At 39.7% G+C, this 18,986-nt stretch overlaps 1 protein-coding gene across 2 annotated transcripts; it reads left to right on the top strand.

Annotated features, from left to right (window-relative positions):
• The first annotated feature begins 16,308 nt into the window (after positions 1-16,308).
• On the top strand, positions 16,309-18,154 carry LOC137835255 (cytochrome C oxidase assembly factor). Of its 2 annotated transcripts, none has more exons than XM_090302974.1 (3): positions 16,309-16,556; positions 16,684-16,788; positions 17,802-18,154. In XM_090302974.1, exons 1-3 carry the CDS (start codon positions 16,488-16,490, stop codon positions 17,841-17,843), a joined length of 216 nt encoding a protein of 71 aa, XP_090159100.1. In that variant the 5' UTR covers positions 16,309-16,487; the 3' UTR covers positions 17,844-18,154. The 2 variants fall into 2 exon arrangements, with proteins under 2 accessions (XP_090159100.1, XP_068499775.1); XM_068643674.2 differs by having other exon boundaries at positions 16,684-16,792; positions 17,806-18,062.
• Positions 18,155-18,986: the final 832 nt, after the last annotated feature.

The following is an 18,986-nucleotide window of genomic DNA, read 5'->3' as shown; positions in this document are numbered from 1 at the left end:
TGCCTTTTGGTCTCAAGAATGCAGGTGCAACCTACTAGAGGTTGATGGACAGGGTACTCGCCCCCTTGATAGGGAAAAACATTCAGGTGTATGTGGATGACTTGGTGGTCACCTCCCAGGTGAAGGACCAGCACGTTGTTGACTTGGAGGAGCTATTCACCATCACAGCCAAGTACAGATTGGAGCTAAACCCTGAAAAATGCGTGTTTGGGGTAGAGGCAGGAAAATTCTTAGGGTTCTTACTCATTGAGCGTGGAATAGAGGCAAACCCCGAGAAGTGCACTGCGATTATAGCTATGAGGAGTCCGATCTCGGTGAAATGGCCGCTTTTTCCCGATTTGTATCGGCAGGAAGGGATAAGGGACATCCCTATATCCAATGTTTGAAGAGGAACAACAGGTTTGTATGGACTAAGGAGTACGAAGAATCGTTTCTCAAGTTAAAAGAATACCTAGCCAGCCCCCCAATGTTGTGCAGGCCACTGCTGATATGATTCCACTAGCACAATTAGAATGATTTTTTACATTCTTAGGAATCATCTTGAGTTGGTTATGAGATAGGCACTTTATCATAGAATTGGATCAAGGTTCTATGAACAAGAACTCACCAAAACTAGTGCCAAAACACAAACTCATATGGAAGTTCCAATTATTGTCAAATTGAACTGATTAAAATGAGAGGAAAAGCAATTGCACCGAATAGAATTGACATAGAACTGAAACGAACCGATCAAAATGAAATAAAAGGCAAGAATACTGAAAAGAAGTGTTGGAAATGTAAAAGCACCGAACCAAAATACAAAACAAAGAAGAAAAACTTGCTGAAAAGTGAAATAGCCGAACCAAAAGGCAAGAACACAAGCTACAACATGAATATCAAAAGAGAAGGAAGGAAGGAGAAGAGAAAGCTCTTGAAGATGGAGGAATGGTTGGATGATCACGCCACTAGGAGGATGGAGACTCCAAGATAAGTGTGCAAGCCGCCACTTGAGGTAACCATTGAACCATCAAGATAAGACTAGTGAAGAAGGCACAAAGCTCTCCAATGCTCTCTCAAAAATTGAGTATAGTTTCTCTAATTAAAATTCAAATCTGAAATGTACAAGGGCAGCACCTTAATTTATAGCCTAGAGGTGCTGAAATGCAAGCTAAATAAATTCAAAAACTCCCCCCAAATTCAAATGAAAGTGGCGCCTAAACCAAGTCATGAGGAAGGTGTGATCTCTTCTCTCACTTTGGCACCTCCTTATTTACTCCTACACCTATCTACTAACGCACCCCCCTTCCTAAGACTTCTAACTAAAGACTAAAAGATGCTTTAACAATAGAGGTTTCTAATGTTTCCCTCTAAGCACCTTCAACCAAAGAAATTACAAAAAGAGAGAATAAACGTCCCCTAGCTCCTAAAGCTTTGAACATGCTTCTTGTAAGCCTTTGAGGTGGGTTTTGACCTCCATGGCCGTCCTCAACCTCTTCTTGCTCTTGATGATTGGCCTCCATGTCCACTTGAGCTTGATCTCCATCATACTCCCCGAGTTGGAGAGAATTCGACCACGAATTCTGGAGACCTACAGAAAAAGGAGTTAGATCGCTGACATTAAAAGTATGACTACCTAAGAATGTATCAGGCATATCTAACTCATAAGCATTGTCATTAATCCTTTTGAGGATTTGGAAAGGTCCATCCCCTCGAGGCATTAGTTTGGACTTCCTTTGAGTAGGAAAACGATCCTTCCTCAAGTGAAGTCAAACCCAATCTCCCTCATCAAACAACAATGCTTTTCTCCTTTTATTGGCAAGTTCAGCATACTTGCCAACCTTCTTCTCAATTCTCTTTTTGATGTCTTTATGCAAAGTTTTCACAAAAGAAGCTTTTTCATCCCCATCTTTGCACAAGACATCTCCAAGAAGGGGAATAGGAAGAAGATCAAGAGGTGTTAAGGGGTTAAACCCATAGACAACCTCAAAAGGAGAATGTGAGGTGGTAGAATTTACTACACGATTATATGCAAACACAACATGGGGTAGTAAATTCTCCCACACTCTAGGGTTCCCCGAAATAAAACATCTCAATAGTTGTCCCAAAGTTCTATTCACCACCTCGGTTTGACCATTAGTTTGTGAGTGGCAAGTGGTAGAAAATAAAAGCTTAGTCCCAAGCTTGCCCCACAAGGTCTTCCAAAAGTGACTCAAGAACTTGGGATCTCTATCGAACACTATAGATCTAGGAATCCCATGCAAGTGAACCACTTCTTGGAAGAAGAGGTTTGCAATGTGGCATGCATCATCCACTTTGTGGCAAGGAATAAAATGAGCCATCTTTGAAAAACGATCCACTACCACAAAAATGGAGTCCTTTCCCTTTGATGTCTTGGGTAATCCTAAGATGAAATCCATAGATATATCAACCCAAGGCATTGAAGGGATAGGAAGAGGAGTATATAAACCATGGGGATGCATTTTAGACTTAGCTTTGCGGCAAGCTATGCATTTATCACACAAACTATGAACATGTTTATGCATATGAGGCCAAAAGAAATGTTCATGCAACACATCCAAAGTTTTAGCAACCCCAAAGTGACCCATTAAACCCCCCTCATGAGCTTCTCTAACAAGAGATAATCTAATAGAGCATTGAGGAACACAAAGACGTTTTCCTTTAAAAAGAAAGCCATCTTGTATAAAAAAATCTTTGTGTCCTCCCTTAAGACACTCTTGATAGATGAGAGAAAAATCAAGGTCATCATGATAAAGTTCCTTAATGTGATCAAAGCCAAGATATTGAGAGCTTAAAAGATTTAGCAAAGTGTATCTTCTAGAAAGTGCATCCGCCACAATGTTTACTTTGCCTTGCTTGTGTTTGATCACATAAGGAAATTGCTCAATGAATTCCACCCACTTAGCATGCCTCTTGTTAAGCTTGTTTTGGCTTTTCAAATACTTAAGAGATTCATGATCACTATGTATCACAAACTCTTTGGGAAAAAGATAGTGTTGCCAAGTAAACAAAGCCCTAACAAGTGCATATAATTCTTTATCATAAGTGGAATAATTGAGATGACTTCCCTTCAATTTCTCACTAAAATAGGCTATGGGGTGGCCCTCTTGAAGGAGAACAGCCCCAATACCTATGCTTGAAGCATCACACTCAATCTCAAATGTCTTAGTGAAATTAGGAAGGGCCAAGATGGGAGCATTAGTCAATTTTTCTTTCAAAGTTTCAAAAGCTTTTTGTTGTGCTTCTCCCCATTGAAAGACCACATCCTTTTTCACTATGTCATTGAGTGGTGCGGCAATGGTACCAAAGTTTGGGACAAATCTTCTATAGAAAGAAGCAAGTCCATGAAAACTTCGGACCTCATTCAAAGTTTCCGGTGTAGGCCAATTTTGAATGGCCATCACCTTTGTTTTGTCCACATGGACCCCTTTGCAACTCACAACAAACCTTAGGAATTCTATATGATCAAGAGCAAACATACATTTAGCAAGATTAGCATACAAATGTTCCTTCCTAAGGGTTTCTAAAACTTGCCTAACATGCAACCTATGGTCATCCAAAGATAAGCTATAAATGAGAATGTCATCAAAGTAAAAAACAACAAACTTACCAATGAATGGTCTAAGAACATGATGCATGAGGCGCATGAAGGTACTTGGTGCATTAGTTAAACCAAAGGGCATAACTAACCACTCATATAAACCAAAATTGGTCTTAAAAGCCGTCTTCCATTCATCACCCGCTTTGATACGGATTTGATTGTAGCCGCTTTTAAGATCAATCTTTGAAAAGATTTTTGAACCATGTAATTCATCCAACAAATCATCTAGTCTAGGGATGGGATGCCTATACTTAATGGTAATGTTATTGATGGCCCTACAATCCGAACACATTCGCCATGTGCCATCCTTTTTTGGCACTAAGATGATAGGCATAGCACAAGGACTCATGCTATCTTGAACCCACCCTTTCTCAATCAAAGCCTCAACTTGTTGGCGAATTTCCTTGGTTTCACTTGGATTGGTCCTATATGCTGGACGGTTTGGTAAAGAAGAGCCCGGTATCAAATCAATTTGGTGCTCAATCCCTCTCAAAGGTGGAAGTCCATTTGGAGGATCTTGAAACACATCTTGAAACTCTTCTACCAAATTTTCCAAGCAATGAGGACTATCAACAAGTGATTCTACTCTAAGAGTTCTAGGGATGGCTAAAAACAGAGGATGATGAGCCACTATTTCCCTTTCAATTTCATGCCTATACAGAAGGAGTGTAGGCTTAGAACTCTTATCTTTTTTATCTTTTTCACTCTCCCTCTTTTTCTTCATTATGACTTGGTCCTCATGGACTTCTCTAGGAGAGAGAGATTTTAAAGTAACCTTGTGACCATGGAATTCAAAAGAGAGTTTGTTGGTAAAGCCATCATGTAAAACTTTTCTATCAAATTGCCAAGGCCTTCCCAAAAGAACATGAGTGGCTTCCATGGGCACAACATCACATAATACCTCATCTTTGTATTTTCCAATTGAGAAATGGATGAGGACTTGTTTATTTACAACTATTTCTCCTACTTCACTAAGCCATTGTATTTTGTAGGGCTTTGTATGAGAGATAGTAGGCAATCCAAGCTTATCTACTACTCTTGTACTAGCCACATTTTCACAACTACCCCCATCCACTATCAAAGAGCAAATGTTGTTTTGAATAAGACATCTTGTATGGAAAATATTTTCCCTTTGACTTTCATCAAAAGGTTGTGAAACTTGTCCAAGAAGTCTTCTCACAACTAGCAAATCCCCTTCAAGTGGACATTCACTCTCTTCCTCACTAGATGCACTAGAATGCAATGAATGCTTAGGAGAATCCGAATCATGCTCACTCACTACAATGCCTTCATGCATGTACATACTTCGTTTAGAAGGGCAATTAGCAGCTATGTGACCATAACCCATACATTTAAAACATTTAGTATTAGACGTTCTAGTGGGTGATTTAGGCCTAGAAGTAGCTGGCTTAGTTTCCTTGGGTTTGAAAGAAGAATCTTTGGAAGGAAATTTAGAAAAATAATTTTTGTTCCTCCAAGACTTGTTGTAGTAACCATCATTAGGAGCATTTTTGAAAGAATTTTTCTTAGCAAGTTGGGCTTCCACCTTCATTGCAAGATGAACTAAAGAACCCAATGATGAATACTCTTGTAACTCAACAATGTCTTGAATATCCTTCCTAAGACCACTCACAAACCTAGCAATCATAGCTTCCTCACTTTCTTCTAATTCAATTTTAAGCACAAGCGTCTCTAGCTCCTTATAATATTCATCCACATTTAGCGTGCCTTGTTGAAACCGTTGGAGTCTCAACATGAGGTCTTTCCTAAAATGTAGGGGCACAAATCTAGCGCGCATGTGATCCTTTAAAGAGTTCCAAGAGTCCACGGGAGGACCCTTGTGATAGATAATGTCCTTTACAATACCATGCCACCATTTCATGGCATAATCACTAAACTCTAAGGTGGCTAGCTTAAGCTTATGCTCATCTTGGATCTCATGGATCTCAAATATTTGTTCACACTTAGCCTCCCAATCTAAATATACATTAGGATCACTAGAACCATTAAAACAAGGAAGCTTGATCGAAGGTAGCCTAGCCTTTGCATCTTGGTAGAAGCCATTGCCATAGTGATGTCTCTCCCCTTGGTTATGATGTCTATGTCCATGAAATTGTGGTGGAGTTCTCCTTCTCCTATGGTCTTCTTCACGGCCAAAATCATTTGAAGAAGCTCTTGTTGAAGGTCTATGTGAATGATGCCCATCATGGATAGAAGGAGATGGCCTAGCTTGTTGCACCTCCATCTTTTGCATTTTCTCTTCCAAACGCCTAATGGTTCGTTGTGCTTCATGTAATTCACCAAGGATTGAAGCTTTGGAAGGAGAATTCTGCTTGTAGGATGCATCACTTGAAAATCCAGCCATTTGTAATTAAAAACAGCAAACACACAAAAAGCAAACAAGTCAAGAAACAAAATTAGCAAAAAAAAAACAGTGAGTTTGGCAATGCAATTGCCGAAGTGAATTTAGCCAGAAAATAGGTCACTCTCAAAGAAATAATTTCCTTGCACCAATCTGATCTTGAGGTCTTGGAATCCTCAAATGAAAGATGTCAAAGCAAGGCACACCAATCTCAAAGCCAACCACAACAAAACCAAAGAAGCAATAAAGACAAACAAGAAAAAGTTTAAGCAAAGAAAGGCTAGAACAAAAGGAATACTAGATGTTTGACAAACTCAAAGATTAATGAACAAAAGACAAGCAAGAAAATTAAAGAACTCAATGAGAAAGTAGGCACACAAAAGAATACTTAAAGAAAAGCACTCTGTAGATGAAGAAAACAAAAATTAGCTACTGGAAAATATTTTTTTATGCAAACTGTGCTTGATGTTCACTGATTTAACTGGAAAGATATAGAGCGAACTGGATTATGAAATTTAAACTACAGAAACTTCAAGATGTTAACTCAATAATGGCACTGGAATCACTTAAAAATAGTAAGCCAATTAATTGAGATAAATGTTTCAAAATCGCTGCCAGATTACCGTATTTTTTTTGGCAGAATTGTACACTTTTTGTATTTTATTTATCATTTTTTGTGTACTTTGAGTTTTTGAGTACTTATTTTTTCTATGTTTTTATAACACTTTGAATATCACAAATCCAGAATTTCAGAATTTTGCAGTGAGTAAATCAATTGCAATAAGGAAAAACAGTAAGCACTTTTCAGAAAAATAGAGGAATCCTAATAGAAATGAAAAACAGAATTATGAACTAGCAAAGACATAATGGAAAATGATGTATATGGAACTTGTATAGGTCTAGAATACAAGCATGAACTCAAACTAAAACAGAAAATGCACAAAGGATCAAATATCAAACTCAGAAAATTACATGACACTAAAGCAAGAAACAACAAAAGCAATAAAAGTACTACAAGAAGTGATGACAATTATGGAAAAAACAAGACTAAGACAAAACTTGTATGGATTCAAAAAGGAAAATACTCAAACATATGATAGGCAAAAGAATTAAAACAGCAAGCAAACTTCAATAAGCCTAAAAACAGAACCAAAAATTGCAAGAAATTAAAGAGCTCTTGAAATTAAAGTGCTACACAACTCAAAATTTAAACAAGAACACACCTAAACTCATGATACCACATGATATGATTCCACTAGCACAATTAGAATGATTCTTGACATTCTTAGGAATCATCTTGAGTTGGTTATGAGATAGGCACTTTATCATAGAATTGGATCAAGGTTCTATGAACAAGAACTCACCAAAACTAGTGCCAAAACACAAACTCATATGGAAGTTCCAATTATTGTCAAATTGAACCGATTAAAATGAGAGGAAAAGCAATTGCACCGAATAGAATTGACATAGAACTGAAATGAACCAATCAAAATGAAATAAAAGGCAAGAATACTGAAAAGAAGTGCTGGAAATGTAAAAGCACCGAACCAAAACACAAAACAAAGAAGAACAACTTGCTGAAAAGTGAAATAGCCGAACCAAAAGACAAGAACACAAGCTACAACATGAATATCAAAAGAGAAGGAAGGAAGGAGAAGAGAAAGCTCATGAAGATGGAGGAATGGTTGGATGATCACGCCACTAGGAGGATGGAGACTCCAAGATAAGTGTGCAAGCCGCCACTTGAGGTAACCATTGAACCATCAAGATAAGACTAGTGAAGAAGGCACAAAGCTCTCCAATGCTCTATAAAAAATTGAGTATAGTTTTTCTAATTAAAATTCAAATCTGAAATGTACAAGGGCAGCACCTTAATTTATAGCCTAGAGGTGCTGAAATGCAAGCTAAATAAATTCAAAAACTCCCCCCAAATTCAAATGAAAGTGGCGCCTAAACCAAGTCATGAGGAAGGTGTGATCTCTTCTCTCACTTTGGCACCTCCTTATTTACTCCTACACCTATCTACTAACGCACCCCCCTTCCTAAGACTCCTAATTAAAGACTAAAAGATGCTTTAACAATAGAGGTTTCTAATGTTTCCCTCTAAGCACCTTCAACCAAAGAAATTACAAAAAGAGAGAATAAACGTCCCCTAGCTCCTAAAGCTTTGAACATGCTTCTTATAAGCCTTTGAGGTAGGTTTTGACCTCCATGGTCGTCCTCAACCTCTTCTTGCTCTTGATGATTGGCCTCCATGTCCACTTGAGCTTGATCTCCATCAACTGCTAGGTACCCCACTCCGTTTGTACTTCGCCATCACAAAGCGGACGATCAGCTCAGTCCTCATCCTGGAGTAGGATCACGTGCAGAAGCCCATATACTTTGTTAGAAAAGTCTTGAAAGGGCCTAATGTGAGATACCAGACCATAGAAATGGCAGCCCTAGCGGTGGTGTTCGCAACGCGAAGGCTCCACCACTACTTCCAGAGTTTCACCGTAATTGTGATGACAAACCTCCCTATTCGCAAGGTCTTATAGAAGCCCGATGTGGCAGGACGGATGGTGCGTTGGACAGTTGAGTTATCAGAATTCGATGTGCAGTACGAACCAATAGGACCTATCAAGGGTTAGGTTTACACTGACTTCGTGGTAGAACTCTCCTCGACAACCACACATATAGAAGATGCAGATTTCAGATGGGTCCTCTCCGTGGACGGGTCCTCCAACCAATAGGGTAGTGGGGCTGGCATCATTTTGGAAGGATCAAATGGGTTGCTGGTCGAGAAGGACCTACGATTTGCCTTCAAGGCTAGTAACAATCAAGTTGAATATGAGGCTTTGATCACATGAATGTTACTAGCCAAGGAGATGGGTGCTAAGAGTTTGCTGGCGAAGAATGATTCACTGTTAGTGACGGGGTAGGTTACGGGAGAATACCAAGCCAAAGACCCTAAGATGGCCGCATATCTAGAATATGACAAAATCTTGAAATAAGCTTTTGCAGTATTCGAGCTGGTGCACGTCCCAGGGAGCGGAATGCCCGAGCTAACTTGCTACCAAAGCTCGCCAGTTCAGGCAAGGGGGGCAGACAGAGGACAGTCATATATGAAACCCTGAGGACACCTCGATCACCACAGACCGTACACTAGAAGTCCAACAAGTAAGCACTTCAGAGGGCGTTAAGAGAAGTCACTAGTCGCTAACTCAAGAAACATTGAAAACACTCAGAATAAGCGCATATAACTTATCAAGGGAAGAATTGTTGCACGTTTGCCTAGTTGAAGAGGGCAAAACCTGGATGACACCATATAGACGCTACTTCACTGACGGGGTACTCCCACTGGAGCCCGCAGAGGCCAGAGTAGTCAAGAAAAATTCAAGTAGGTATACCCTGGTTGATGGAAATTTGTTCAGACATGGGTATGCTCACCCTATCCTGATTTGTGTAAGTTGTGAACAATGCACGCGCATCATGGCGGAACTCCACGAAGGGATATGTGGGAGTCACATCGGTGGCATAGCTCTCTCATCAAAAGCCATTTGCAGGGTACTACTGACCGACCATGAGGGAAGATTGCACGAGGTATGCACAACGATGCAAGTAGTGCCAACAACATGCTGACTGGCATAATGCACCCCATAGGAGTTGTGATCGATCCATAGCCCATGGCCATTTCACACCTGGGGGATCGACATCCTGGGACCGTTTCCTCTAGCAGTTAGACAGATGAAGTATCTTGTGGTTGCCATTAAGTACTTTACAAAGTGGATAGAAGTTGAGCCCGTTACGCAAATCACAGCTCACAAGATCCAACACTTTGTATGGAAGAACATAATATGTCGTTTTGGAATCCCAAAATGCTTGGTGTCCGATAATGACACCCAGTTTGCAAGCCAGCAGTTGGGCAAACTGTGCACAGAGCTCGGTATAAAGCAGGTGTTTGCATCAGTCGAGCACCCCAAGACGAATGGGCAGGTTGAGTTTGTGAACCGAGTTTTGCTCAGGGGTCTAGAGATAAGACTGGAAAAAGCTAAGGGAACTTGTGTGGGCCTACCACACCACTCCCCAGTCCACCACCAAGGAAACACCTTTTAGTTTGGTGTATGGTTCGGACGCCATGATCCCCGTAGAAATTCAGGAGAGTTCACCATGCTTCCAGAACTTCGTGGCCAAGGAATCCAACGAGGAAAGAAAGGTGAACCTAGATCTATTAGATAAGGTCAGGGAAGAAGCACGCATCAAGGCCGAAGCCTTGAAGAGAAGGGTGGAGTACAAGTACAACTCCAAGTTGAGACCTCGGTAGTTCCAGGTCGTCGACTTGGTAATGCGAAAGGCCCACCTCTACCAACTAGAGAACAAGTTATCTTCCAAGTGGACTGGTCCATTCCATGTGACAGAGGTGCTTGGGAATGGGGCGTACAAGCCTGAGACCTTAGAAGGTGGGACAATTCCTCGAACTTGGAACGAAGCCAACCTAAAGTTTTATTTCAGTTAATTATGTCATTGTACGCAGTTAAGGGGACACTCTTTTTCCCTATCAGGGTTTTTTTTAATAAGGTCACCCAATAAAAAATTAGTTGAAAAGATATATATTTGCAAGTGTGTTGTACAGTGCAGCTAGTGAACCTCTCCCTTGCCTTTATAAGCCAAGGTCGAGAACAGTAAGTGTACTGACCAATCCTCGAACATCGTTGACTGTTAGTAATGGTGGACCACGTAAGTTGGTTCCCACATGATGGAAGAGGGCCAAGCACAACCTCACAAGAAAGACAAGAGCCAAGACATGAGCATCCAAAGCCAAACCAAGAGCGTCTAGGGCTAAAGGATGAGCGTCTAGGCCAAAGGGGAGGAGCGTCTAGGCCAATGGAAGGAGCATCTAGGACCAAATTGCTAGGTCCATGGCCAAGCGAATCCATGAAGATTTGTGTATGATACATGAAGGCCCATTAAGTGTAGCTTGGTATTAGTTGTGGTGTAAATAGCACACTTTTGTTTCATAAGGACTTAACCTAGATTTGTTAAGATTTGGCACGTTTTCTAGAAGGAATCTTTAGGCTAGGGCCGGCCATGTGCCTTTAGTCTTTGGATGTAATTTGCATTTCATTTTGTTTAGCATTAGGGTTGCATTATGGTCCTCCTTAGCCTATAAAAGGAGGAGCCTACACCTTGTATTTTCAAGATTGAATAGAGTATTGTTATGCTGCCAATTTAGTGCCATACATTACTCCTTGCCTAGCTTCTAGGTTTTAATCTTCATTTCACCACCTTCAAAGGGGCTGGCCGAACCTCCCCATTTCCACACTTTTCATGCACCTTCAGGTCACCACACCTCTTAGAAGGACCTTGTTCATCCCCTTCATTAAGCTTCCGCGCCATCTTCCACAAACATCCAAGAAGAGCTCATAGGAAATCCATCACCACAAGCAGCATGGGCCAGTGTCTCACAAGCGGCACGAGCCAGGGTGCTGATTAGTGGTCGGGTGTCGATCACCAGGGTGTGCTGATGTGTCCTCGACAACAAAGTGAGGCCGATGTGACATCGGGCATCAGCGATTCAAACAGTTGAATTGGACCATGAAGGTGGGTCCCAGAAAACACACTAGTTATCAGTAAAACCATCCAGAGTTAAGAGAGAAGCCCTAGGTCACGAAGAGTCCATGCATGTGGTGTGAATAGCGCATTCAGGCGCATCACAAGTAAAGAACCACTGAAGGCGCTAAGGCCCGTTAGGGTTACGTCTTCCAGGGGCAGGCTGCATGCATGGCACATGAATAGTTAGGGCACCCCTAGGACGGATGGCCCTAGAGATTAGGTGCACAAGTTGGTACCCAGGTGGCCATTCCGTTAGAGGTAGCATTCCAGTAAGGGGGCCTTACGTGCTAGATTGCCCTAAGATTGGGTAATAGCGGCGCAAGGGCATTCCCTTAGAAATCCTAAAAGCGGGTAACAGAAATTGCAGAAACCCTAGACTATATAAAGGGTAGTAAGAAACCCCAAAAGGTACGGAATTCTTGAGACTATAACTATTACACACATTATTGTTTCTTTGCCCCAGTATTGACTTGAGCGTCGGAGTGCAAACGGCCTCTAGGGTGCCCCTTTGTCTTTACAGGTACAAAATGTTTCGATCGAAGGAAAGCACGAACCAAGACAGAGAGAATCGAGTGTGTGATCGTCGTTAGAGGCACGAGGGCAATCAAGTCAACCGACAAGAACATTTGGCGCCCACCGTGGGGCCCAATTAAAGTTTTTTCCCATTCACAAGTATAGAGCAAAGATCCACCAATATGAGAAACACGAGGCAAGGATCCGTCGAACCAAACGGAGGGGAAAACATCACCATGCAGCAGATCCTGGGGACAATGCGCGCCCTTCAGAAAACGGTGGCGACATCGAGAATGGATCAGGAACGCATCCAGGTTGACCTGGCTGCATCGCAAGCAAGGAACGAAGAGCTACGCAAAACGAACGAGGAACTGCGCAGGAATTTGCAACAGCAGGCAGGGGAACGTGTGGTGGATGAGCGAGCGCCGCCCACACAACCTAGGGCTTTCCCAATGCCATTCTCGCAGGCGATCATGGATGTCGTGATACTCGCCACGTTCGTAGGTCCTAAAGCCACCTTTATTGGTGTAGAGGACCCAGAGGCTCATCTCACGGCCTTCCACACCAAGATGATGTTGTCTGGGGGCTTCGATGCAGTGCATTGCAAGCTATTCATGAGCACGCTGACAGACACAACGTTGGATTGGTTCGTCAACCTTCCTGACGGGCATGTATACATCATTCGCGTAGTTTTCTATGTTGTTCAGGGAGCAATACATAGCCAATTGGGCTCCCGCACCAGTCTCTTACGATCTTTTCGACGTAAGGCAGTACCAAGGAGAGTCCTTAAAGGACTACGTCAACCGATTCGAGGGCACAAGTGGTGAGGCTACACACCAAGGACGAGGATATGATGGTGCACCATATCGTTGTGGAAGGGGAACTCATCAAGAAGCGCGAAAGCGTTGTCCCCATTCGCCCGTGAGGGCCAAGTCGACCTTAACCCATGAGAGTACATGAGGCGATGATGGAGAAGAAGGCCCCAACGAAGCAGCAGCCCTACAAGCCTAGGAAGCCCCAAACCAGGGGGCGTGTCCCCAAGGTACAACTTCCTGGTGGAATTGAAGGAGCTGATAGTTATTCCTAACATAGCGGAGAGATTGAAGATTCCCGGGAAAACTGACAAGAGGTTGGGGCCTAACAAGAACGCTTGGTGCGAATTCTACCAAGAGTAGGGCCAGTTGGACGAACTGGTGAAGAATGGCTTCCTGAAGGACTACTTGCAGGAATCGCAAGGAGCCCAGACGTTGACAGCGCCAGAGGGTGATCAGAGGCACGAGATGCCCGTTCATGGTGAGATTCACACCATTTCAGGAGGTTTCTCGGGCGGAGGATGCACCGCTTCTCAGCGGAAGAAGTATGCACGCGTGGTGATGACGGTAGAGGTGCAAGAGGCCGGCCAAGCCCTTGACAATGACCCAGTGGTGATCTCGGTGGTGACAACAGGGAGGAAGGTGCACCGTGTCCTGGTGGACTAGGGAAGCTAGACAGACGTGATTTTCTGGTCTACCTTCAACAAATTACAGTTGTCTCCCGACCAGTTGAGGCCTTACACCGAATGCCTGTATGGGTTTGCTGGAGACCAGGTAGAAGTGCGTGGGCACATAGAGTTGAGAACCAACTTTACGGATGGTGTCACTTCCCGCACAGATAACATCAGAGACCTTGTTGTTAATGCTCCCTCAGCTTACAACGTACTGCTGAGAAGACCTACCCTGAACAGGTTGAGGGCGGTAGCATCGACAAGGCACATGAAGATGAAGCTGCCTGACTTGGGGGGAACAATGATCACCATCAGATCAGACCAGAAGGATGCTAAGAGATGCTACGAGAATAGCCTAAAAAAAAAGATAGGGGTGTTCACTGTCAACCTCATGAGCCGGTTTTATGGGGTTGAGTTAGGCTTAAAGTCCACTTTGTAATATGGTATCAGAGCCATTTAGAGCCTATCCTAGCGAGTGGTTGTTGGGCTTATCAGGCCACGCGCTATCGGGCTGTTATCGGACCACCCATAATATGTTGTCCCACACACGAGATGTCACTCTTGGCGTGAGGGGGGTGTGTTGGAGATCCCATATCGACTAGAGATTAGGACATTTCATTGTATATAAGTGGGTGCAAACCTCTCCCCATGAGCCGGTTTTATGGGGTTGAATTAGGCTTAAAGTCCACTTCATAATATGGTATCAGAGCCATTTCGAGCCTATCCTAGCGAGTATTTGTGTTGGGCCTATAGTGCCACCCGCTATCAGACCCCTATCAGACCACCCATATATATAGTCCCACGCATGAGTTGACAGTCTCGGCGTGAAGGGGGTGTGTTGGAGATCCCACATCGACTAGAGATTAGAGCCTTTCATAGTATATAAGTGGGTGCAAACCTCACCTCATTGAGCCAGTTTTATGGGATTGAGTTAGGCTTAAAGTCCACTTCGTAATATGGTATCATAGCCATTTCGAGCCTATCCCAGCGAGTGTTTGTGTTGGGCCTATTGTGTCACCCGTTATCGGGCCACTATCGGACCACCCATAATATATAGTCCCACACACGAGTTGGCAGTCTCAGCGTGAGGGGGGTGTGTTGGAGATCCCACATCGACTAAATATTAGAGCCTTTCATAGTATATAAGTGGGTGCAAACCTCACCTTATTGAGCCGGTTTTATGGGATTGAGTTAGGCATAAAGTTCACTTTATAATAATAACAGATAATATGATAAATCCATTTTTTTATGCTTCAGGCTCATTAGAATGATTTTTTTAGGCTGATCAATTTTTTCAGTTTTATAACATTGTTTGGGACTCCCACCTACACATGGTGACCTTCTATATGCGTGATGATGCTCTTAGTTGGTTTAAATAGATGTACCAAAATCATCAACTCAGTGATTGAATCTCATTTAATCTTGCATTGGAACTCCGTTTTGACTTGTCCACGTATGTCAACCACCAACTTGAACTTTTTAAACTACGTCAAAGCACAGTTAAAGATTACCAAAAATCTTTTCAAAATTTGTATAATCGTGTTTTAGGCCTTACTCCAAATATGATACTAAATTGTTTCATTTTAATCCTTGTCCCAAAAATTCAATGAGAGTTAGCCATTCTTCAACCCACGTCCATCTTATTTGTTCTTGTGATGAGTTTCAAAGTGTGTGCTATTGTATACTTTTTTATTTTATTACTTTTAGATATAATTAACTTATTCATTGTTTTCTTTTATTTTTCAAATTTAGTTTAAATATTTTAGTTGTGTCCAAAGTAAAATAACCAAAGATTTTATAATTTAGATTAGTAATTAGATATAAATATAATCAAATGGGTTAGAAATTGTCAATTGACTCTTATTCTACTTCAATTTACTAGATTGAATTGATATTTTTAACTTGCTTACTTTTCTTAACCAATATATTTTTATTTATCCTGATTGTTAAAGGTGGGACGAGATAGAAACCCCCGAATCCATTTGTTTGTAAATTAAATAAAAAAATTTAAAAATTATTTTTTATACTATATTATTTAAGTAATACGAATATGAAATAATATTATAACTTAAATTATTGATATTTATAAATTAATTTTCTATTATTAGTTATAATAGATCAATCTAACATGTAATAATAATTTTAATTTATATAATAAAAATATTAATTAACTAATTGAAAATTTAGAAAAATATTTATATAATTAAGTGTGTTTTTAATATATATATATATATATATATTAAATTAAAAACAAAATTTTGAAAAAATTTAACTCAATCTCAACAAAATAAGTTGAGATTTCTAATCCCCTTAACTACAAGAGTTTACTTCATCTCATCTTATTTTTATGCATCCAATAACGAATTGGATCAAAATGTTCGGCCTATCCAGTTAGATATTGTTTTATCACCTAGTTTGATATTATGACGGCTCTTTAAGTTTAAAAGAACTTTTTTTTATTGAGACACATAGAATTATGCATTTTTATTGTGTTTTCGAATGTATCCAATAAAAAGGATAAATATTATCCTATGTCCATAAATACTTTATCAAGAGATTAAACTTCTCTTCTTTTGATTAGTCATTAAAAAAAAGACAAATATTAGACAGTTTATTTTATATCTATACAAATTAATTTTAATGACTAGCACTAAAAATATTTAATTAAAAAAATCAAATTCTGAAATTGGATGTCAATATTCTTCTCCCAATATGGTCGACGGGCCTTTTTGTATGGCACGAAATCCTAAGCCCAAAAACAATCCGAAAAGTATGATCTGGGTTTTTCTGGAATCTTTAGTCAGAAATGAAAATGGAGGAAAGTTCGGTTTTTTCTGCGAGAAAAAAAGTGGTGTAAGGTATAACCTTTGTCCCTTTAAATCCTCAAAATTCAAACTTTGTTGTACTTGTTTTCTGCTAAGAGAAGTGGGTGAGGGACGATGTCCAAGTCTTGCAAAGGGTTGGCCACGGAGCTAGTCAAGTGTCTCAGTGAATCTGATTGTGTTAAGGTTCGGCTTTGATGATTTGTATGGCTTTGTTGGATTTAAAAGAAATTGTGTGATTTGTGCAACACTTATTAATCTTGAATGTTGTGATGATGAATGTTTGTGTATTTGTATTTGTATTTGAGAATAGGTTGAGAAGAGATCATATAGGGAATGTATTGGAGAGAAGAGTCCATGTATACCCAGTGAGTGTGTGGGACTCAGGGAAACCTATTTCAATTGCAAGAGAGGCCAGGCAAGTGTTTACCCTTTCTTCTCATCATGGTTCCTTCTGTCATACTGATTTCAAATGCATACAGATGCCCTTGTTTTGGGATATTCATTTTCTAAGCAATTGTTTAGCTGCTAGTGCTAGATTTATTTTAAGCTTCAAACTATGAATTGTAGTTCAAATTATAGTTGAATATTTCATGATTGGGTGTTGCCAAGGTTTTTAGTTGCAGTCACGGTTTAGGTTTCGTGGGAACCCCGAAAACTGTTAATTTTGGACCGATATATAAACTCTTGGTGTTGCTATGATCATCTTTTGTGTGGACATTTTTGTGGGCACATGCGTATGAAATGGAGTTCAACCAAATTATCTGATATTGTATGAAGAGTTGTCAGTAACTGATATGTGGTTGCTAGTATGGAATTGGAAAGTGGTGGAAGGCAGGTTAATCTACACCCCAGGGATTTTCTGAAAAAATATTCAGAGTATTGAGATATATTTTTGGTTTGCCAGGCAGAATAAATTAAAATAAAATAACATTAAACTTGGGGCCAAGAAACTGCATTTACTTTTATAACTGAAGGATGATACTTTTACAAGGCTTTCTGTTTTCGTATCGTATCATTTAATGGTTAAGCTGGCATTACCAGTCTATAGGATATGCTCTATCTTATTATGTTTGTTTGATCTTTTGCATTACTCGATGGAAATGTCAGCATATTCTTTATGTTCCTGTTGATTTCAAAACATTATTACTTCTGTGGTTGTACCAGGTTTTATTCTATTTGAGAAAGGAATTCAACTAGGTTGTTCTTAAGAACAAGTGTATTTGTTAGTAGTAATGCTCACACGCTTTAAGTTCATGATGTATGGTCTGTGTACTTCTGATAAAATTGACTCAGATCCATTTGGCCATCTTCATTGGAAGTCATGTAAATAGTAGATTAGGATGATGATTAATAGTTTTATGTTCATGTGTAAGCTTGAGTATTATATTAAAAAGTAGTAAACTGCTATTGTTTTGCCACTCTTATCAGGTAGACATGAGAGCTAGGATTCGTGGAAACAAGGGCTATTAATGATCCATCATCCATCGGAAAACTCTGTATTTGTTCTGTCCACTTCAGGTTCTTTCAGTTTTTAGCTCAAGATGAAGTCAACACAACTAAAAGATGAAGGCGAATCACAGAAATTGTTTGATTTAATGGCTTGGTTTGGTAGCCACACATCTGCATGACAACAATGATTTTGCTTTTACGGAGATGATTAAAATAAAATCTATCTGGTATTAACATAGCAGTGCATGTACATTCACCTACACTCTTGAATGATACTTTTTCCTTCCTCTTATGATAGTTCCTAAAGTAGGATATGATTTGGATTCTCTGCATTCACCATCTCTTATTCTTTTATTTATGTTTTTACAAAAATATATAGAGACATAGAATGCCTCTCTTTTCCCTATTTTTTAATTACGCTTCGAACAATTAATATATTTAAATTTTAATTTGATATTAAAAAATATTTTGAAAAGATTTTACTGAATTCAATCTTTTTTAAATCCCTTTGACCACTTTTTTGAAAGAAGAAGTCAGGTTCATTATAATTTAAATAACTCCTAAAAAGTAGAGAGAAACCCTAAATTCATGGATTAATATTAGGTCATTTGTTTAAACTTTAAATAAGTGTTTCTGAAATAAATAATTTTTTTAAAAATCACTTGTTAAGAAACAGAGGATTCACTTACTATAATAAATTAAAAATGCTTATTTCAAATCAACCAGATTAGATAAACACAAAGAATATAATTTTGTTTATTTCATTCACTAAAAATAATTCTTTTTAAAGAACAATACCAACAAACTGACTCAAAATAATATCATGTACTACCTAATACCTCCACAACTTGCATAGTTTGATTTTTTATTTATTTGATTTGATGAATAGATAACAAACTAATGGTGAGACAAGTAAAGGTCGTTGTAGAATTTTGTCAACCTATCTCCCAATCTGCAAAGTGCAACTAATGATAAAATTAGTTTGGGCAATATAAATGGATTCTCAACGTATGTAGTTCTTATTCTCTTTAGAAACTTTTGACAGAATAAAATTTCATAAGTTTAACACTTGAACTCTGATATATTTTGATATTTATGTATTAAAATTTAGAAAAGGTTAATTATATGTGTTGTTATAGTAGACATTTATGTTTTGAAGATATA

The sequence above is a fragment of the Phaseolus vulgaris genome, chromosome 5 (assembly GCF_051622355.1).
Source record: "Phaseolus vulgaris cultivar YP4 chromosome 5, ASM5162235v1, whole genome shotgun sequence".
Taxonomy (NCBI): domain Eukaryota; kingdom Viridiplantae; phylum Streptophyta; class Magnoliopsida; order Fabales; family Fabaceae; genus Phaseolus; species Phaseolus vulgaris.
Note: the sequence above shows the minus strand (reverse complement) of the source record. Positions and strands in the feature narration are given on the sequence as shown.

Coding starts and splice junctions, on each gene's coding strand:
- LOC137835255 (XM_090302974.1), top strand. CDS start 16,488: ATGTCCAAGTCTTGCAAAGGGTTGGCCACGGAGCTAGTCAAGTGTCTC. Junction 16,557..16,683: donor GTGAATCTGATTGTGTTAAG/GTTCGGCTTTGA, acceptor ATTTGAGAATAG/GTTGAGAAGAGATCATATAG. Junction 16,789..17,801: donor TCAATTGCAAGAGAGGCCAG/GCAAGTGTTTAC, acceptor CACTCTTATCAG/GTAGACATGAGAGCTAGGAT.